Source organism: Pinus tabuliformis, chromosome X (genome assembly GCF_031772625.1).
Source record: "Pinus tabuliformis cultivar Carrire ecotype Pingquan chromosome X, CPIR1, whole genome shotgun sequence".
Lineage (NCBI taxonomy): Eukaryota > Viridiplantae > Streptophyta > Pinopsida > Pinales > Pinaceae > Pinus > Pinus tabuliformis.
This window is the reverse complement of record NC_142308.1, coordinates 82,756,302-82,776,314: the sequence shown is the minus strand read 5'-3', so window position 1 is coordinate 82,776,314 and position 20,013 is coordinate 82,756,302. Positions and strand designations below refer to the sequence as shown.

The following is a 20,013-nucleotide window of genomic DNA, read 5'->3' as shown; positions in this document are numbered from 1 at the left end:
CAGGAAACCATCAGAGGCACTCGCATATGACATGTCGATGACACCTGGTTTGATGAAAATTCATATTATTTTATCTTTTAAAGTCTAAGTCGATCTTGAAATCTGCCATATATGTTTAACTATATTCTGATGATATGTTAATGGTTGCAGGCACAAATTAGTTGCTTGACTGAATGACCCACATATGGGTGATGGGGTTGTACAGGTGGATGGAACTACATGGGAGGGGTGGGACAGAGTCCCTGATCTCACCCACTAGCACTCCCGCCGTGACTTGGGTTGGAAGGGATGAAACACCTTCGCCTTGAAGATCACGATGCCATGAGGGCAGGTCCCAAAGTTGGGTCGCTCATGAGGACTTTACCGGGGGGCGCGCATCAAGGCGGATTCCTTGATCCCCGACACCATTAGTCTCACTATAGCAGGCAACATAGGAGATGATAGTAGTCTATGACGTTGCACTATACTTTCCCCTCGTAGTCACTGGATGCTTGAAGGGCAAGTGGTGTGGCACCCTTGGAACTTCAGGGGAATTTCTTGAAGGGCACGACCAACTTGGCACCCTTGGCATCACAAATAAACTAGTAAGTGTGGCACCCTTGGAACTTCTAGGGAAGTTCTTGAAGGGCACAACCAAACTAGCACCCTTGGGATCACAAATAAACTATTAAGTGTGGCACCCTTGGAACTTCTAGGGAAGTTCTTGAAGGGCACAACCAAACTTAGCATCCTTGGAATCATTAAAAATAAATAATAATAAATAAATATAAGCAAGGAATGAAAACTAGGTAAATTTACATCAAGGGTAAATGATGATTAGAAACCAATGTAACTAAATCAAAAATAAAACTTGGAATAAGGAGGATCATAGGAAGAATTAAAATAGAGTACCTTAAAAACTCTACCCTTCCCATTTTGGAAAATACTAGGAAGATTATGTGGTTTAATTAGGAAAAAGGGGAAAGACAAACATAATGGTAAGGATAAAGATTAATCCTAAACTAATTTAAACCTAATTAAGAAAAGAGGAAGATGAATTAAAATGAGAATAATAAATTAAATTTAGAGAAATGTAGAGAAGCTCCATGTGTCAACAACCAACATAAGAATACCCATCTAGGAGATAACCTGAGTTAAATTAAGGAGTATATTGGGGATAAAATCTTGACTCATTAATTGACTTCAAGTAATGAACACAAATTAAGGAATAAAAGGGGGGGAATAAAGAGACAACTAAGAGAAGAAATAGGAATCTTGTTGAGGTGAGGAAAATATTAGTTTTCAATAAAAATTTAAGTAAATAATTTTGGGAGACCCTTGATGTGAGAATGACACATGGGTGGGTGAATAATCAAGCTATTGAATTATAAAAAAATAATTAATTATGCATGACATGACAAGTGTCACCTTGAGGACTCCTATAAAAGAAGGGGCAAGCCATGGGAGAAGGGGCTTTTGGGAACCCTATTGTTGGATGGATGAGATGATGTCAGAGCAGTGATTACGAAGCTATAGTGAGTTTGGTGAGGTAGAGGATTTTAGAGAGGGGACTCTGGAGCCAAGGTGTGCTCTCCTCTACCAGCTAGTGCTTTCCTCCATTGTACAACCCCATTGCAGTTCGGGGGTCCGCGGGGAAGAAGAGTACCCAAGGAGTAGGCTGGGAGGTTAACCAGTGGGTCTTCGCATTCGGATCAAGTGCGTCATCATTCACTCGCGGAGGTGACCAGCTACAAGGGAATACCAGCAACAGCAGAGCAAGTGGAGTCTCGCCTTCTGGTGAACGGTACATATGTATTTCATTACTATTGATCTTAGTTAAAAGTATGAAAATGTCATGATATGTTTCCTGAAATAAGTGGCAGGAATGTGTGTGTTAATTAAATTTGAATTTCAATGCGTTTCTTTTCTGGTTGTATTTGCTAAAAAAAAAAAAAATGTATACAGTCTGGATATGGTCCTTACATTTTGAATCTAACTTCTTCCTATCTTCTTTCGCGACATGAGCAAAATCCTTACATCCAAAGTGTTAGGGTCCCACCCTAACCCCCTTATTTATGTCATGGGATCACGTCATAGTCAAGAGTCAATAAAGCCCATATTAATATTTGTAAGTGGTTAACCCGCAATTAATGACGGGACCACAGTTAGTTGCAAATGGGCGGTAATATTAGATAGATGGTAAATGGGCGGTAGTATTAGATAGATGGGATTAATAAAACCCACGGTATTGGCCCGTGGTATTGCATGTATGAGTCATATATAAAGGATAGAGACTCCCTGCGAGGAGTATCGTGTCTTGTTTTGTAATCGAGCTCTGCTCTATTGGAGGTTGCCCCCTCGAAGAGGCCTGTGAACATTTCTCTCTGAGTAATAAAATCATTGCTATTCTGTGTTCTGGGTATATTTTATTCGCATATTCTGTGTTCTGGGTATCTTTTCTTCGCATATTCTATGTTCGGTATTACTTTGCAGGTTAAGAGCATAACAAGTGGTATCAGAGCACTTTCCAGGGCTCGGTGGGATCTCCAAATTTTAGCAAAAAAAAATTTGGCTAGAGACGTGTTCCGGCGTCTTTAAACCACGGGATCTGTCGTTAAGCGCATAAACCTGCGGATTTGGGGAGGCATGCACGCAGGAAATACAAGAGGTGGTCACGTCTGTTGGACTCCCTTGTAACCCCTGTGGGTACCCCTTCGAGTAGTAGCGCATTAGACAGAACCGCGCACGGACTGTCTTCCACGTACCCTCTGGGTATATAGGAAGCCCCCTAGCTCCCTTGAAGCCTTGCCATAGATAAACCTTCGGCCGTCTTGTGGCTACAGTACACCGAGAACAGCACTCAGAGAGATTACTCGCCCGTACGATAGGGTAGTCGGGTTGTACGGCTAAGGGTACGGTCGATCCTCCTTAGTTAGAGCCCTGAAACATTGGGCCGAGTACTACTGTCAGACCCTTATGTATATTGCGATCTGTAGCACCTGACACTCCTCAAGACCATAGTTCCCTTTCTATCGGGGGATCACACATCACCTATTCCAGATCAGTGAGTGCAGCAGCAGCCGACATCAGTCCCGCAGCTCCATCAGATCAGCAGCAGCAGTTGTTCCACCATTCAGATCTATCAGATCCACCAGATCGGAGTAGTTGTGAAGGGTTCCTGTCCCTGGATATAATTTTCGCAGGACTTTTGGCGGCATTGACAATCTGAGGATTTGGCGACTGCAGTATTGATCAGGAAGGAGTAAAACTCCGTTAGGAGTTTTCCAAAAAAAAAAAAGTCTGAGATCTTCCGGGGCGCTTATTGGTGACCTAGCCCATCAGAATCAGGACGACGAGCTGAGCAAGGTGGTACCATTCAATTTCTTAGTAAAAAAATTTTAGGCGGTCCCAATTTTTCATCAAGCTGGTGTATGGTAGAAACTCGAGCTCAAGCGATGGCCAATGAAAAGATAGACAAAATTGAAGACCATGTGAACTCCCTCCAAACTGCGGTGAAGAATATCGAACTTGAGCTTAAAGGAATAAGTCTCTAGATACATGATGCACTCCCAAAGGGCAAGGAACCAGCCCATGAGGAGGCGTATAATGGCCATGAATACCATGAGGGTGAGTCTAGCCACTCTCATCATGTCTGGCACACCCATCCACCACCCAGTCAGCGACCTCCCAAGTTGGATATGCATAAATTTGACGGTTCTCACACGTCCGCATGGCTAGCACAAATGGAGCAGTATTTCCAATTGAATCATATCATAGATGAGGGGACTAAGCTTATGGTGGGCACCATGTACTTGGACAATGAACGATGGCAATGGAAGGAATGGCATCAGCGTTGCAATGGACATTTTCAGAATTGGGCCCAATTTGCCAAAGCTCTTCGAAGTCGCTTTGAACAGGAAGACTCTTTTTTGGGGCGTCTCACTAAGCTCCGACAGACGGGTACAGTGGAGGAATATATTATTGCTTTTGAAGCCTTAGCCTTCCGCACTAGGGGTCTCACAGATGAGTTCTACATGGAATGCTTTATCAGTAGTCTTAAAGAAGCCATCAAAGCTCAGGTTCTACTCCACCACCCTCCCACATGGACAGAGGCTTGCCAGGTAGCTCGTAAGGTGGAACGTGCATTAACAGCCCAATCCAGCCGCCCCAACTTCCCCGCTAAAGGTCGTCCCTCACAGGCTCCCAATACGACTCAGACACTTAAGATTCAAAAGGTGTCACCTGCGGAAATGGCCGAAAGAAGGAAGCAAGGACTATGTTATTACTGTGATGAAAAATATTCCCTGGGTCATAAATGCAAAGAGCCCAAGTTTTTTCAAATAGATTCCACTGACTACAGCTCCTCCAAGGAAGATCCACCACTTGAGGAACCGGAGGCGATTGAAGAAGATAACCAAAAGGAGATTGTATCTGATGAACCCATTATTTCGCTAAATGCATTGGCAGGAATTTCTTCCCCTCAAACTCTCAAAATCAGGGGTTTTCTTAAACATCGCCCAGTAGTAGTCTTGATTGATAGTGGAAGCACCCATAATTTCATCCATCAAAAGATCGCTGAAGCAGCACATTGTTTCGTCAGGGCAGTTTCTAACTTCCAAGTCCAGATTGCAGATGGGGGCACAATGAAATGTGAAGGTCGTTGTGAAAATTCCAAACTTCAAATGGGGGATTATCAATTGAAAACCCACATGTTTGCAATACACATGGGGGGTTGCGACATTGTCCTAGGCGCGGAATGGCTCCGCACTCTTGGGCCAATCACAATGGATTTCCAGGAGTTATATATGAGTTTTAAGCAGAACAACTCCACACATACCCTCCGTGGACTACAGGCGGGAGCCCCCTCTATCATCAGCTCGCATAGGATGGAAAAATTGTTAAAAAAGGGCCATCATGGAGTGGTAGCTCAATTTAATGCCATCCAGGTAGTCGACACCATGTCTCTGCCAATTCATCCTGAGATGCAGCAGATTTTAAATAAACATCGGACGGTCTTTGACAAGCCTCATGAGCTTCCACCCTCGCGAGGGGAACATGATCATAGCATCACATTGGTTCCAGGGGCCCAACCCCCAAATGTGCGGCCTTACAGATATCTGTTCACCCAAAAGAATGAAATAGAAAAAATCATCAAGGAATTGTTGGAAGCAGGTGTCATTCGTCCCAGCATTAGTCCTTATTCATCCCCATTGGTCATGGTCCTCAAGAAAGATGGAGAGTGGCGGATGTGTCCCGACTTCAGGGCCCTCATTAAGTTAACAGTCAAAGATAAATTTCCCATCCCGGTGGTTGACGATTTGCTGGACGAACTCAATGGGGCTCAATTCTTCACTAAGTTGGATCTTCGCTCAGGCTACCACCAAATTCGCATGAAGGAAGTCGACATTCCCAAGACGGCTTTCAGAACTCATGAAGGCCATTATGAGTTCCTGGTCATGCCATTTGGTCTCTGTAATGCCCCCTCTACTTTTCAGAGCCTTATGAATCACCTCCTCAAACCATATCTCAGAAAATTTGTCCTTGTCTTCTTCGATGACATCCTCATCTATAGTGGCACTTGGGCGGCACATCTTCAGCATGTAGATCTACTCTTGCAACTGCTCCGCACGCATAAATTATTTGTCAAGATGTCTAAGTGTTCGTTTGGCATGGAAGAAGTTGAGTATTTGGGCCACATTGTGGGGCGTGAAGGTGTCAAGGTGGACCCCAAAAAGATCCAGGCAATGCAAGAATGGCCTCAACCTAAGACCTTGAAAAGCTTGAGAGGATTTTTGGGTCTCACAGGCTATTATCGTAAATTTGTCCGCAACTATGGCCACATAGCGAAGCCCCTAACGCAACTCCTAAAGAAAAATTCCTTCTTCTGGAACGAGGAAGCACAACAGCATTTACCGCTCTCAAAACCGCCATGTGTTCCACTCCCGTCTTAGCACTACCGGACTTCACCAAATCATTTGTCATTGAATGTGATGCTTCGGGAACAGGTATTGGAGCGGTCTTAATGCAGGAAGGGCGACCATTGGCCTTCACCAGCCAACAACTAAGTGGGAGGAATCTGGGCCAATCTACCTACGAGAAGGAAATGATGGCCATCTTACATGCAGTCGAGACCTGGCGACCTTACTTGTTGGGGCGACGTTTCCAAATCCGCACAGATCATCACAGTCTTAAATATTTTTTGGAGCAACGCCTATCTTCCCCACAACAAAATAAATGGTTAGCCAAAATGCTGGGATATGATTATGAGATCATTTACAAGAAAGGGAAAGACAACAGTGTAGCAGATGCATTGTCGCTTGTCGCGCCAATTTGAGGAGGAAAGTACTCTGCTCGCAATTTCCCTCCCCATTCCAGACTGGATTGAAGAGGCTCGCAGGGAATGGTTTTCACATCCCGGGCTCTCCCAACTCATTTCTCAATTGCAGGTAGATCCTAATTCCAGCAAGGGCTACTCGTGGCAGAATGATATTCTTCGCTACAAGGACAGAGTCGTAATATCACCAACATCCACCCTCAAAAGTCGCATTTTGGCAGAATTGCACTCATCTCCCATTGCAGGACATTCGGGCTTTCAGAAGACGTATTCTCGCACCAAAAGATCATTTTTTTGGACCGGCATGAAACAGGACATCCTTACTTTCGTAGCACAATGTGACATCTGTCAACGCCACAAAGGGGAAACCGTCAACACACCAGGCACATTACAACCATTGCCCATTCCGGCGTCAATTTGGACGGAGGTCTCCATGGATTTCATTACAGGTCTTCCAAAGTCTGGGAACAAGTCAGTCATCATGGTGGTTGTGGACCGACTGTCGAAGTATGCTCATTTCTGCGCCCTACCCCAACCATTTACACCAACTTTGGTTGCTCAAACTTTCATGGATCAGATCTTCAAATTGCATGGCATGCCCACTTCTATTGTGTCCGACCGTGACCCAATCTTCACTAGTAATTTTTGGCAGGAGCTCTTCAGAATACAAGGCACTCAACTCAAACTCAGTACTTCATATCATCCGCAAACAGATGGTCAAACCGAAGCCGTCAACAAATGTCTAGAAACCTACCTTAGGTGTTTCACTTCAGAAAAGCAACACCTTTGGGTACAGTGGTTACCTCTGGCGGAATGGTGGTATAACACCAACTATCATGCCACCACCAAAATGACTCCCTATGAAGCAGTCTATGGTCAACTTCTGCCTTCCCCTACTTCTTATCTCACGGGGTGCTCCAAAGTACAAGCCGTGGATCAACTCCTACAACACCGCGCAACCATGCTCGCCCATCTGCGCGAGAATCTTCATCAAGCTCAGAACCGTATGAAGCAACAGGCTGACCAACATCGCTCAGAGCGCCAATTTCAAGAAGGGGATCAGGTCTTTTTGAGGCTGCAACCATATAAGCAAACATCACTCAAAGACAAGGGTTATCAAAAGCTCTCTCCAAAATTCTATGGACCATACCAAGTACTTCAGCGCATTGGAGAAGTGGCTTACAAGTTGGCTTTGCCACCTACAGCAAAAATACACCCAGTTTTCCATGTATCGTGCCTCAAGAAAGTGATTGGGAACAATTGCCGAGTTCAAACCAGTCTACCTGAATTGGACGAAGAAGGGTCAATCTGGCTTCAACCTGAACAGGTTCTAGACACACGAGACAAGCACCTGCGCGGCCGCATGATTAAGGAGGTCCTCGTCAAATGGAAAGACACCTCTCCGGAAGATGCAACTTGGGAACCAGCCACTATTCTTCAGCAGTTTCCGCAGCTTCAGCCTTGAGGACAAGGCTAGTCTTAAGGGGGAGGGCATGTTAGGGTCCCACCCTAACCCCCTTATTTATGTCATGGGATCACGTCATAGTCAAGAGTCAATAAAGCCCATATTAATATTTGTAAGTGGTTAACCCGCAATTAATGATGGGACCACAGTTAGTTGCAAATGGGCGGTAATATTAGATAGATGGTAAATGGGCAGTAGTATTAGATAGATGGTATTAATAAAACCCACGGTATTGGCCCGTGGTATTGCATGTATGAGTCATATATAAAGGATAGAGACTCCCTGCGAGGAGTATCGTGTCTTGTTTTGTAATCGAGCTCTGCTCTATTGGAGGTTGCCCCCTCGAAGACGCCTGTGAACATTTCTCTCTGAGTAATAAAATCATTGCTATTCTGTGTTCTGGGTATATTTTCTTCGCATATTCTGTGTTCTGGGTATCTTTTCTTTGCATATTCTATGTTCGATATTACTTTGCAGGTTAAGAGCATAACACAAAGACTCTAAGATGACTTACTGTCGGCTTGAAGCCAAACAATTCTTCGAAAGCAGTTTTATAATCCAAATTGTTGGCTTGTTGGGGACTGACCCAGGTTCGGAGTTTATTAACCAAACAAATCCCTGTACTATTGGCCCTTTCGGCAACAATCCGCGGAGAGCGAACTGAGGTCTCACCCGAAGTAGTATGGGAGGGGTGCTGGAACCAGGTTTCCACACCCTTGAGATGTCTAAGGGTTTGGTTGGGTCCAAATGTGAGTCCCTTCGCACAGGTTACTTCGTGCACTTTCCTAGCCTTCGAGCCCTGATATATTCGCCTTCGCGCAGCCCTAACCCGAGGCTGAGGGACTTTCGCACTGCTGGAGTAGCAGTCTGCACTATTCCCGTAAATCACACCCGAGATATTACTTAACTTCTTATACCAGTTAGTTATCTTCGCGCAATTGGATGCCTTATGTTATATTTACTTGTTTTAGCACATTCATATGAGTTCGTGCAGTAAATAAATAGTAAAATTGCAATTCATACTCAATAATACATAAGAGGTAAAACTTCTCTTTATTAATTCTTCCAATGGTTATAGACTCGCCCTGCCTTGCGCACTCAGCTGAAGGGGTCCACGCACTCAGCTACAGACTACTAGGCCTCTGCGCACTCAGCCGCAAAGCCTTCTCCTACTCTACGACCCAAAGACACGATTTACACTTGACTCGATGCTTCATCAATCTTCTCTCGTCATCTTTGATTCTCCTTTCTACACTTAGAGCCTCGCTCTATTTATACAATTCCATGGCCCGTGGAACATGGGTAGATCTTTCAAATCGACATTATATTACAAAAACAAGAGCGAACAACCCTGTGACTCTATTATGACTCCGCGCCCACAAATCGCGGAGTCTTTACAATGGAATTAGTCAAAACTTGGGGTTTAAGCCCCAAAACATGCCTTGGGGGGATTCCACGCCCAACGGACCCCCAACACAAACATCGCGACTCACCCTCGAGTCACTCTGTCGGTGCCGATATCTTCGTGCGGAGACCCTCCAACTTTGCTCGAACCGCTGCAAGGTCGACAGTGCACTGAGCGGCTGCCTGTTGAATCTGTTGTACACGTTGTTCTGAGACCGCGGTGTCGGAATTGCTTCCCTGGATCTGTTCCTGCGTCCCCTGCATTTGCGCGAGCTTGCCTTCAATTGTTGTTGTAATGACGAAGGCCTCGTCGATCCAAGGTTGAACGTACGCCTTCAAAACCGCTTCTCGATGTCGTGCTGCGTCCATTTTCTCTTTTAGCGCTTTGGCCTACTACATCTGCACAAGCCTCTGAGTGAGGACCACCGTTTGCGCAGTCCCTTTGACGTTGTCATACTGCTGTTGGAGCTCACACGCCTTTGTCTCTAAGCGCTGGATGTTAGGGTCCTCCTGTAGGTTGGTGAGGACCTCGAATGACTCCTCCAACATTCTGATGCAGTCCCTTACTACACTATTGATCTCTTCCATCCCCGATGTAATAGTGTTGGTGCATTGTTCTCTAACTTCTGGAGGGGTGGACAGCTACGCCTTCAACCGCAGTTCTGCTATCTGAAGGTTTAGATCCAGTTGAACCTTGGTCATTTCTTCTCGCAACTCATGTACCCCTGCGACTAATCTGTGGATGCGTGCCTCCTTTGATGTGTCTGTTGGGATGGTCGGCTCAAGGACCATCTAGCAAGCTTCTTCCAGTACATGTACCATCTTCCTGTTCTACGACACCACTTCGTCGCGCTGCAAGATCAACTGCTCCATGTTGATATTTTGCTCGCTCAGCACTTGCAATGCGTGGCTCTCCTTAGCCCGTAATTCTGCAGTAATCCCATCCTACAGAACATAGAGTGTCTCTTGCGGGAGTGCAGCCATGTTGATCCCTATCCCTTTGTGTGCGCTAACCGTAGGTCTGTCGGCCTCTTTTGTTGTAACCAGTGCCCCTTCTGGCAGCGCTATTGTGTTTGTTGTTCGAGCGCACAGCATTTGCTCGGCTGCAGCTATCCCTACTGCAAGGCTGGTCAAAAGGGTACCAGCCTGAGGAGTGCGCACCTACAACTCCTAAACCTGCGCTCGGAGGGCCCCCAATACAATCTAATTCTCCTACGCGAAGTTCTGGAGCGCCTCAGAGGTGACGTCGTGCACCGTCTCACCTATGTTGTGTAGATCCCCCTCCGTAAGGGTGATCAGGTCGATAGACAGCTTCGATGCTTTGACCTTCTTGCGTGGCCCTGTCCGCTTGCTCAAGCACTCGTGCTTCAGTTGTGTTGCACTGTTTGTGGGTCCACACCGCCCTCCTCGTCCTTTGTTTCCATCTCTTTCTCCTGCCCATGCGAAGGTGACTTCTGGCCCTCGCGCACCTTCTCAGCTGCCTCCTGTGATGCTGCTGTTGCAGCCTTTTTTTGTTCAGATGTTGTTTGCGCAGTGTCCTGCGCCTCCTGCGCTTTTGCTGCTGCTGCTTCTTGCTTTCTCTTTTCTACCAACTGCGCCATGTGCAGTTTGGCCTCCTCTTTCCTCTTCTGCGCAACAGACTTCTCCACTACCACGATGTATGGGGCGTGCCACTCCGGCAGCCATGTCTCCAGTACATTCAAAATCACACCATTGGTGGCTATGAAGAGTAGCTCGTTCCATTTCTTGGCCGAGTCCTTGTGCACTCTGAGATATATGTTGTGGAAGTCTGCTTTAAATTTTGCAAAACTCTGCAGGCTGTTGTAGACAATGGGTGATAACCACGGCTTGTGGTTAATCCCCATTCTGATGTTCATCTCCATGAACACCCAGAATATCTTATTGTCGAGGATCCGGTTCAGGTCCTTAGTGGCCCATAGCGAAGCATACTTCACAACCTCTGGCAGATCCCTGTCAATTGTGTGGAATTGGTTGTCCTCCGGCAATTCCCCTGCCACCAGCACTATGGACAACAAAAGCCATGCATAGTGGAACGTCTTTCCTTGTTCCTGTGCCTCGCGACAATTTTCCAGGAACTCCTTACACAAAAACTCGGACTAGTTAAACTGGACTCCCTCCGCGCACTGCTCAACAAGTGCTACCACTAGCGCGGGTACCTCGTCCGCGCAGCACTTCCACATAACTTTACTCGCCAGTGTTTGAGTCGCCACCTTGATTGCTTTGTTGTTGATACTGGAGATCGCGTAGCCCCACTTCTTCTTCTCCAGCTCGTATTTCTTCTTCATGGCCTTCGCGATGGCCAAATTGCTGCTCTTCCCCTCCGAGATATCTGCGAGGTCCTCTCCTTTGCACAGGAGTTGGGTAATGCAATGAATTAAGTGGTCCATGATGGGGATGGGCTCCTCCAGCCAAAAACACCCATAATGCACCAGGCAGAGCATCTACCTGATGACGAATATCGTTACTGGGTTGCGGTGGAAATGCGGCACCCTAAGCAGGTTTAGTAACCCTACCTTTTCTACTCCGCGTAACCACTTTCGTGGCTCTAATTAAATAACCCTCGTTGCAGTGTTCTGCGTGGGCTTCATGAGATGCACAGTCTCTAGATGAGGGAATTTCTCGTGGTTAGTGAGATCCCAATCTTCAAATCTCAAGCTCGGCACTCGTCCCAGGTGCGTGCCCTCAAAGATGATGTCGTCCGGGAGGAGCAGAGTCTGGAGAGAGCTCTTGCTCTCGTTGAGGTCTATGGGAACTTTCACCTTCCCCTTCCGCGGAGGGATATACGTGGGCAACTTGGTTGGAAGGTTCACAGGCTCAGTTTCTTCCTCCATGCCCTCATCCTCGTCTTCTTCAATTATGAGGTCCTCTAGGTCTTCCTCCTCCTCATTGGTTTCCAAGTTAACCGCTTTCCCTTTCTCCTCCATCATTAATCTGGTGCGCAATGGGTTTCGCAGGGACACACGCACCAGAATCATCGGTTGTTTGTCTTTCTTTGGCCTCGGCGTGTGTAGTGATTTATGGATTTCCGCCACAATCCCGGCGCCTTCAAGGGCATCTTCCACAGTCAGGGCCTGCGCGGCCTCTTCAGCGGTCATCTCTGCAATTTCCCTAGCTTCCTCAGATGCTGCCATCTTGCTCATCCAGAAATCTCTCAATTGCTTAATCAGGGGCTCAATCAACTCTTAGAACAAGGCAAATAGATCTCAGCTCAGAATACGCGGGGCATACAATAGCGCAATTTGCAAATGACCAAGTGTTGTTTGCTGGGCAGCCCTTTGTAATTTATAGCGCCTTTTGAATTTGGAATCGATCGTTCCCCCCAAATCTGATTCATTAATGCTCCCTTGGCAACAGATTTTCACAAATCTTGCCCATAAAGCGCATCTTAAATGTCTACCGCCCGCTCCATTTGATCTCAAGTCGAGCATCACATCGTGAATAGTGACTCCAACAGTCATTTTCCAGCTAACCCGCGCAACAACGCATCCCCCATTGCGCGGTCGTGGACCTTGCGACACTTTGCTCCTACACGCATTTCCAACATCGCGCAACTCCCAGGAAAAGTAGTTTATAGTCCCACACCTCCTTTCAACTGCCTGGAGCGCTAAGACTGTACTTCCCACAGCTAGTCAGGTGGTTGCGCCACATGTATAGGGTTTCAATCGGTCATCCATCACTTTTCCTGGAACACATCCACCTTTTATTGTTACTGGCTGTGTCGCGCACTTTATCATCTACAGCGTGGTACCCTAGTTGATCCGTTTAGTAATGTGTGGTCCAATCCAAGGCATCAGGCTGGTCAACTCTCGGCGGTAGTCCCCAAATTTGTCAATGTAATCGTGCGCACCCTATTTTATCACCCTCGTTTTCTTATCAAGAAAATATTTCTTTATTTCGTCCTCACACTTATTGACTTCCGCTTCCAGCAAAGCGCTTTTCTCCCTTAATCGCATCCTTTCTTTCATAAGTTCCTGGAGCCTAAGATCACCTTGTCAGATTTCTTCCGCAAGTCCCAAGCGTTCTTCTTCGTTCAGCTGCACGATCCCTTCTTCCAAGGCTCCACGAGCCTTCGTATCTACCGGTGCTATTATGCATAGACTAGTCATTTTATACGCTATAGGGATTACATCATTCGCTCCATACTCCAAACTCGAAGGCCCCTACTCCGTCAGTTTCTTGCACGTTTTCCTATAAGCCCACAAAACCGCTGGTACGCGTAGGTCCCAATCAGTTCGTTGCGCCTTGTGTACCTTATTCAGCGCTTCGCATACTTCGTTAAAGGCTTCTGTGTGGATAACTTTTTGCACATCCGTTCCCTCCATACTTCGTTGTTCCAACCGGAGGGGTCATTCACGCAATTGCCTTGCCCGCACATGCTTACTGACCATGTCTCCTAATGCGAAGGTTGTGTGCATCCGTGTAGGTTTTGAAACATATGTTTGTATCCCTCTAGACAAGTGCCTGCGTAGATCGTTCCGTCCAGCGATCTTGTGTGTTAATCGCATATGAGGCTTCCCAAACCACATGCACATCATCCTCCTGCATTCTCACCAGTCCCCAAAGCTTCCTTGGTGTGTACCCCACCACCTCGCGGGCGTAGCGCGCAGTATCCATTTCAAAGCTTCGAAATGTTGTTGTTCCGGCACCTCTTTGAAATCTGTTCAGGAAGTCATCTACCTTGCTTAACCCATCATATGTAGGCAAATCCCTTACCTCCGTTGATACGCAGCGCAGCGATCTCGTCATCATGTTACAGTTCAGCGTGGTTACCTCGTGTAACCGGTTCTGCCATCGCTCTATCTCCTCGTCAGAATCCGATGTACAGAAGCTTTCGCGCTCCCATGAGATTCACCCATCCGCGGTGGAAATCACCCAATCTTGCTCTCGTGCAGTTATCTTGTAGATGCAGTCCAAGTCTTCGTCGCTTTCATAGTCACGCACTAGCTTCGTGTAGCGTGATTCTTCTACAGGGTCCAAAGATATAACTACGTGCAGAGACTTTTTCTCAAAACTCATCTTGCACTTCTTCAAATTTATCACCCCATTCATGTCAGTGGACCAATCGATTCCTAATAGCGCGGGTAGGGATTGTTTTCATCAACAATATATATCACTTCAAAATTTGCTAGTGCGCTCGCTCCTTCAATATCCACTGTGATCCCCTGCAATCTTCCCATAGGTAGGATCTTTTGTTGGTTCGCCATCCACTATTAAATAGGAGACCATTGCAGCATAGGCCTTCCCATGAGCTCCCATGTCTACTTCGACAAAACGTTCGCGTCTGATCCTAGGTCCAGAATCACTTGGTCCATCTCATATTCCCCAATCTGCTGGTCAATCTCATTTCTCTTCCTGTCTTCGTCACATGCTTTCCAACCTTCCTGACTACGCGTGGTTCGCCAAGCGCGGTCTTGGTGCATCTATTTATGGGTTCCTGCAATCCCTTTACAACGTTGTTGTCGCGTAGCAGCTTCATGTATGTTTCCAGGAACGTTGTGAGCATCAAGGGGTCCATTTTCGGCTCCGATCTGTCTTTGCTTTCTGAAATGGAGGCATCAGCGAAGCTCTTCCTAGCTTCTATGAAGGTTTCCTTATCGCGCTCCAAATCAAACTCTGGTTCTTTCGTCGGAGCCTTGTGAACCCAAGTACTCTCTTCAGGATGCTTTCCTTTGTCATCCCCTATCGTAATTCCACTTCGGAGCACAATATTCACGTTAGGGTCTTCCTCACGTGACTCGGACCTCATCATTTGCAGGTTTTGAGTCGGGGGAGGTTGGAGCTCCCTTGTCACGCAACCACGCTATTAATGTGGGACAATCCTCCATATCATGATCAAACAATGTACAATACAAGCATAATGGACGCGTCGAATTCATACAATCACAAGCATAATGCCTTGGCCCTTCGCAATTGTAACATATCAGTTGTTCGCGGCCTCTTCCAGGTCCTCCACCTCGGCCTCATTTGCGCCCCTGAAATCCGGTTCGCACCATTCCTGTGTTCTAGTCAAGAGGTCGCGTTTCGGCCTAAACCCTATAGGTGGGAGTCCTACCATCATCATTTCATAACTTCTACAGGTGCGCTCATCATGTCCCACTGACCTATAGAAATTACAAAACAACAGTTCCAAATTCTGTGTGTACTTCTGCAATAAATGGCAGTTGTCTGTAGCATGCTTTCCTCCTATTTGACAAATCACGCACCATAATGCAAGCGTTGCGCTAGGTCCTGCTTGTGCCTCTGGTCTCAACGGAATTAGTCCTCCTCCCGCAAGGTAATTCGCAAACACTGGGCAGTGGTCCTTGTCATGACCCGGACCCTTACATTTAACACACCATACCTCGTCGCGCACCTCTGGGCGAGTTGCCTTGTCTTGTTTCAAACTCTGCATCTCAAGGCACAAGTTTTTCAACTGCATGTGGATCTGCTAAACTCCCAGGTTAGGATCTTGTATCGGGGTCTCGTGTAGTCTCATCGCGATCTCCAAGGCCTCGTCCTGAGTGGTTAGCCTTTGTTGTGACAGTGTGTTCCTTAAATGCGAAGTTAGGGATGCTACAAACCATTCGTAGTGTTGTCCATCCGTCAAAGTCATGTTAGCTTCGTGAATTGTGCACTTCAATCCCTGATCTAACTCCCAAAGGGTCTCGCCTGGTAGCATTGTGATCTCCTTGAACCCAATAATCGACCGTGCCTCTGACTTCGGCCTGCTAAATTCTTTGTTTAACATAGTTTGGATATCCGCGATCCCCGCATTCAGATTGCCATTGGAATGCTTAATGTACCAGGTCAGCGCACGATCTTGCAGAGCGCTGACCAACGTTGTTTTCTTTATATTGTCATCTGTAACTCCCTGCACTTCCCATACAGCGTTTATCACGAACCAAAGCTGGTCCGGATCTTTATTCCCTACTCCCTTGAACACTGGCAACTTTATCGTGCTTGCCATATTGACTCGCAGTGGTGGCGGAAGTGATATGGGCGAAGATGGGGGTGAAGACGGTGAAACTAGCGTTGTTGTGGGTGGGGGTGGTATGCGCGGAATCCTCTACCTTATCAAATTGATCTCACTTCTTGGTGAGACCTTCGCAAGCTCTTCCTTGTCCCCTCGCGGAGGTGAAATCAAGGGGCTAATTTCTAGCTCTGCACTTCCTTCGTTTCTATAAATTCTCCCACTCGTGGTCCTTTGAGGAAGCGTCGCTCTGCCTCGCTGTAGTTGACTGAAGTATCTACCGCGAACTCAGAGATGAATCCTCTTATAATTCAATCGACCCAATGATCAATAGCGTGCCCGATCTTATCCTTCGATGCTTCCAATCTGCGCATCAATTCTAGAGTCCACACAATAGGTCTGTCGAGCTTGCAGCTTTCTTGGCTATCTGCTAGCTTTGCGATCCACTTGTATAGCTCAGTAGGAAAAGATGTGAAGAAAATTTCGTGGATTTCTGTGTACAGGTAGCAGTCCAACCATTCTTCTTTTGACAGTCGCGGATTCTTGTTCTCCTGCGCCGCGAACTCATGAATCTTCCTATCCAACCACTCTTCAATTCCTTTCTTAGTTGGATTCCAGTGATACGACATCAGACATCTCTATGCAGATCCCAATCTCGGCAACGGAACCATTTGTTGGTTTGTTGGGGCCTGACCCAGGTTCGGAGTTAATTAGCCAAACAAATCCTTGTACTACTGGCCTTTTAGCGACAGTCTGCGAAGCACGGACTGAGGTCTCATCCGAAGTAGTATGGGGTGGTGCTGGAACCAGGTTTCCGCACCCTTGAGATGTCTGAGGGTTTGGTTTGGTCCAACTGTGAGTCCCTTCACGCAGGTTACTTCACGCACTTTCTTGGCCTTCTAGCCCTGATATATTCGCCTTCGCGCAGCCCTAACCCGAGGCTGGGGGACTTACGCGCTACTGGAGAAGCAGTCTGCACGATTCCCCTAAATCACACCCAAGATATTACTTAAATTTTTATACCAGTTAGTTATCTTCACGCAATTGGATGCCTTATGTTATATTTACTTGTTTTAACACATTCATATGAGTTTGCACAGTAAATAAACAGTAAACTTGCAATTCATACTCAATAATACATAAGACAAGAAAAGATACACAGAAATATGGTAAAACTTCTCTTTATTAATTCTTCCAATGGTTATAGACTCGACCTGCCCTGCGCACTCAGTTGCAAAGGTCCGCGCACTAAGCCGCAAACTACTAGGCCTCTACGCACTCAGCTGCAAAGCCTTCTCCTACTCTACGACCCAAAGACACGATTTACACTTGACTCAATGCTTCATCAATTTTCTCTCTTCATCTTCGATTCTCCTTTCTACACTTAGAGCCTCGCTCTATTTATACAATCCCATGGTCCGAACCATGGATAGATCTTTCAAACCGACATTATATTACAAAAACAAGGGCGGAAAACCCTGTGACTCTATTATGACATCGCGCTCCGCGCCCACAAATGCAAAGTCTTTACAATGGACTTAGTTAAAACTTGGGGTTTAAGCCCCAAAACATGCCTTTGGGAGATTCCACGCCCAACGCAAACACTTAGTAGGACTCTTATTCTTAAGATATACTGCAGTGTTCATAGCTTCTGCCCAAAAACCATTGGTCAGATTATTACCTTTCAACATACTACGGGCACACTCCACGACATTTCTGTTTTTCCTTTCCGCAACCCCATTTTGCTGAGGAGTGTAAGGTGTTGTGAATTGTTGTTGTATTTTGTGTTCTTTGCAGTATTTGATGAAGTCACCATTCTTGAATTCTCCACCTTGGTCTGAGCGAAGAATTTTGATGAACTTTCGTGTTTGCTTCTCAATCATAATTCTAAATTGATTGAAGTATTCGAAAGCATGACTTTGCTGCTTGAGGAAATACACTCAGGTGAACCTTGTACATTCATCAAAAAAAATAAGAAAATAGTAGACCCCTCCTAACGACCTTGTCTGCATTGGCCTACATAGATCAGTGTGTACAAGTTCAAGTATATCCCTCTGCTTCCTATCAACAATAGCAGGAAATTCATCTCTATGTAATTTACCAAGGGCACATGCTTCACAATTAACATGCATAGTCTTCAAAACAGGCAGACCATTCACCATACCTTTTTTCTGAAGAAATAGTAGGTCACTAAAGTTTATATGCCCAAATCTCTTATGCCCGAGGTTCTCTGCAGACATGGTTGATGATGCCAACGCTTCTTGTGATGCACTTCTGACATCCAGTTTATATAATCCTCCTACACATACACATGTTGCAATGGACTTCACCTAATCCAGCATGTCTTTAATTACACAATAGAACTCTACCTTAAGATCCTGATCTATTATTCTAGATATAGAGGTCAGAGTCTTTATTATCCCGAGGATATCCATAACATCATGAATATGCCAAATGTTTCCATCGTGTAGTACGACAGGGACATCACCATATCCCTTGATTTCATACCATGTATCGTGTCTAAGGTATAACTCCGTACCAATGATGGATTCTCTAAAAAATTTAAACCATTGCCTCTTACCTGTCATATGGGAGGAGGCTCCTGAGTCCACGAACCAGATTTTTGCTTCATCCTCCTTAATTGACAACGCAGAATCAGATACGAATAATTTGATATTCGAATTCTGATTTGCATCAACCAGATGGCCTGCATGCTTCTTGTGTCTCTGTTGACCTTCATCAAACTTCTTCTTCTAGCAATGTTTATCCGTATGACCAAATTTACCGCAATAAAAACATTTTGGTCAAAAATCACGTTTGGAGACATACCTTGAGATGGAGGTGGCTTTCTTTGTGGGGTTCCTCCACTTTTCTGTGTTGCATTTGTCTTTCCTCTGAATGGCTTCTTCTTTGACATTAAGGCAAGATCTGAGCTCTAAGTTTCAGGGTCATCCTCATTTCCTCCTCCTGTATTAGGATCCATGTCAATTCTTCAAACTTGGGGGCTTTTTCTCTCGCATTCAACCCAGTGATGAACATCTGATAGTCGTCAATCATACCATTCATGGTAATCATGACCAAATCAGTGTATGATATTGTTTCATCAATGTCGCCTAGCTTATTCTTAAGCTTCAGCGTTGCTATTGATTCATTCTCCTCCATTTTAATGGAAAGAATCTTGCTCTTTAGAAACAATAGGTGATTTGTGTTCTTAATCTCGTACAAGTCTTTGAGAGTTGTCCAAATGTCTGTTGCAGCTTTACATTCTCGAATATGAGGAATAATGCAATCTTTCACAGACAATTTAAGCAACACCTTTGCCTTATTCTCCCTCTTTTCCCAGTCCTGGATTGTTGTTGTTGTTCCACCTGTGGCTAGGGTCGGCTTCAACTCATCACCGGTTGCAATCGCCCATGCGTTTTTCCCCTCCAACAGGGTCTGCAACTTAAATTTCCAATTGGAGTAATTGGAACCGCGGCGCTTATTTCTCTCGTTCAAATAAGCCTCTACCATTTGATTGTTCATCTTGACAAAAAAAACGACCTCCAACAACAAAAAAACTTGACCTATCCCAGATCCGAAAAGCAATTTCAAAATACAAACTTGAAATTCAAATTAAAAAAACATGTCCCACTTGAAACAAAAACACCTTTATTTTATTTTGTTTTATTTTAAACGCACAAAAAAAATCCTTTTTTAAAACCTCTTCCCTTTTTAAATGTATGCGACCAGCATTAATAATCCCAAAACATATTTTTTTAATGTTACCATACACGGACGCCCTCAAATTTGGCTCACCGCACCATTAGCGATCTTGCTCAGCACACAACTCTTCCACAGAACGCAGTCTCTCAGGTGCTC

At 45.7% G+C, this 20,013-nt stretch overlaps 1 protein-coding gene across 1 annotated transcript; it reads right to left on the bottom strand.

The window, feature by feature from the left end:
* Positions 1–19,068: 19,068 nt before the first annotated feature.
* LOC149138475 (uncharacterized) lies at positions 19,069–19,677 on the bottom strand. Its single transcript, XM_089450366.1, has one exon. It carries the CDS (start codon positions 19,675–19,677, stop codon positions 19,069–19,071), a length of 609 nt encoding a protein of 202 aa, XP_089306492.1.
* Between the last annotated feature and the right edge of the window lie 336 nt (positions 19,678–20,013).

Bases quoted from the DNA above. Each gene is read 5' to 3' on its own strand.
- LOC149138475 (XM_089450366.1), bottom strand. From the start codon at position 19,677: ATGAACAATCAAATGGTAGAGGCTTATTTGAACGAGAGAAATAAGCGC.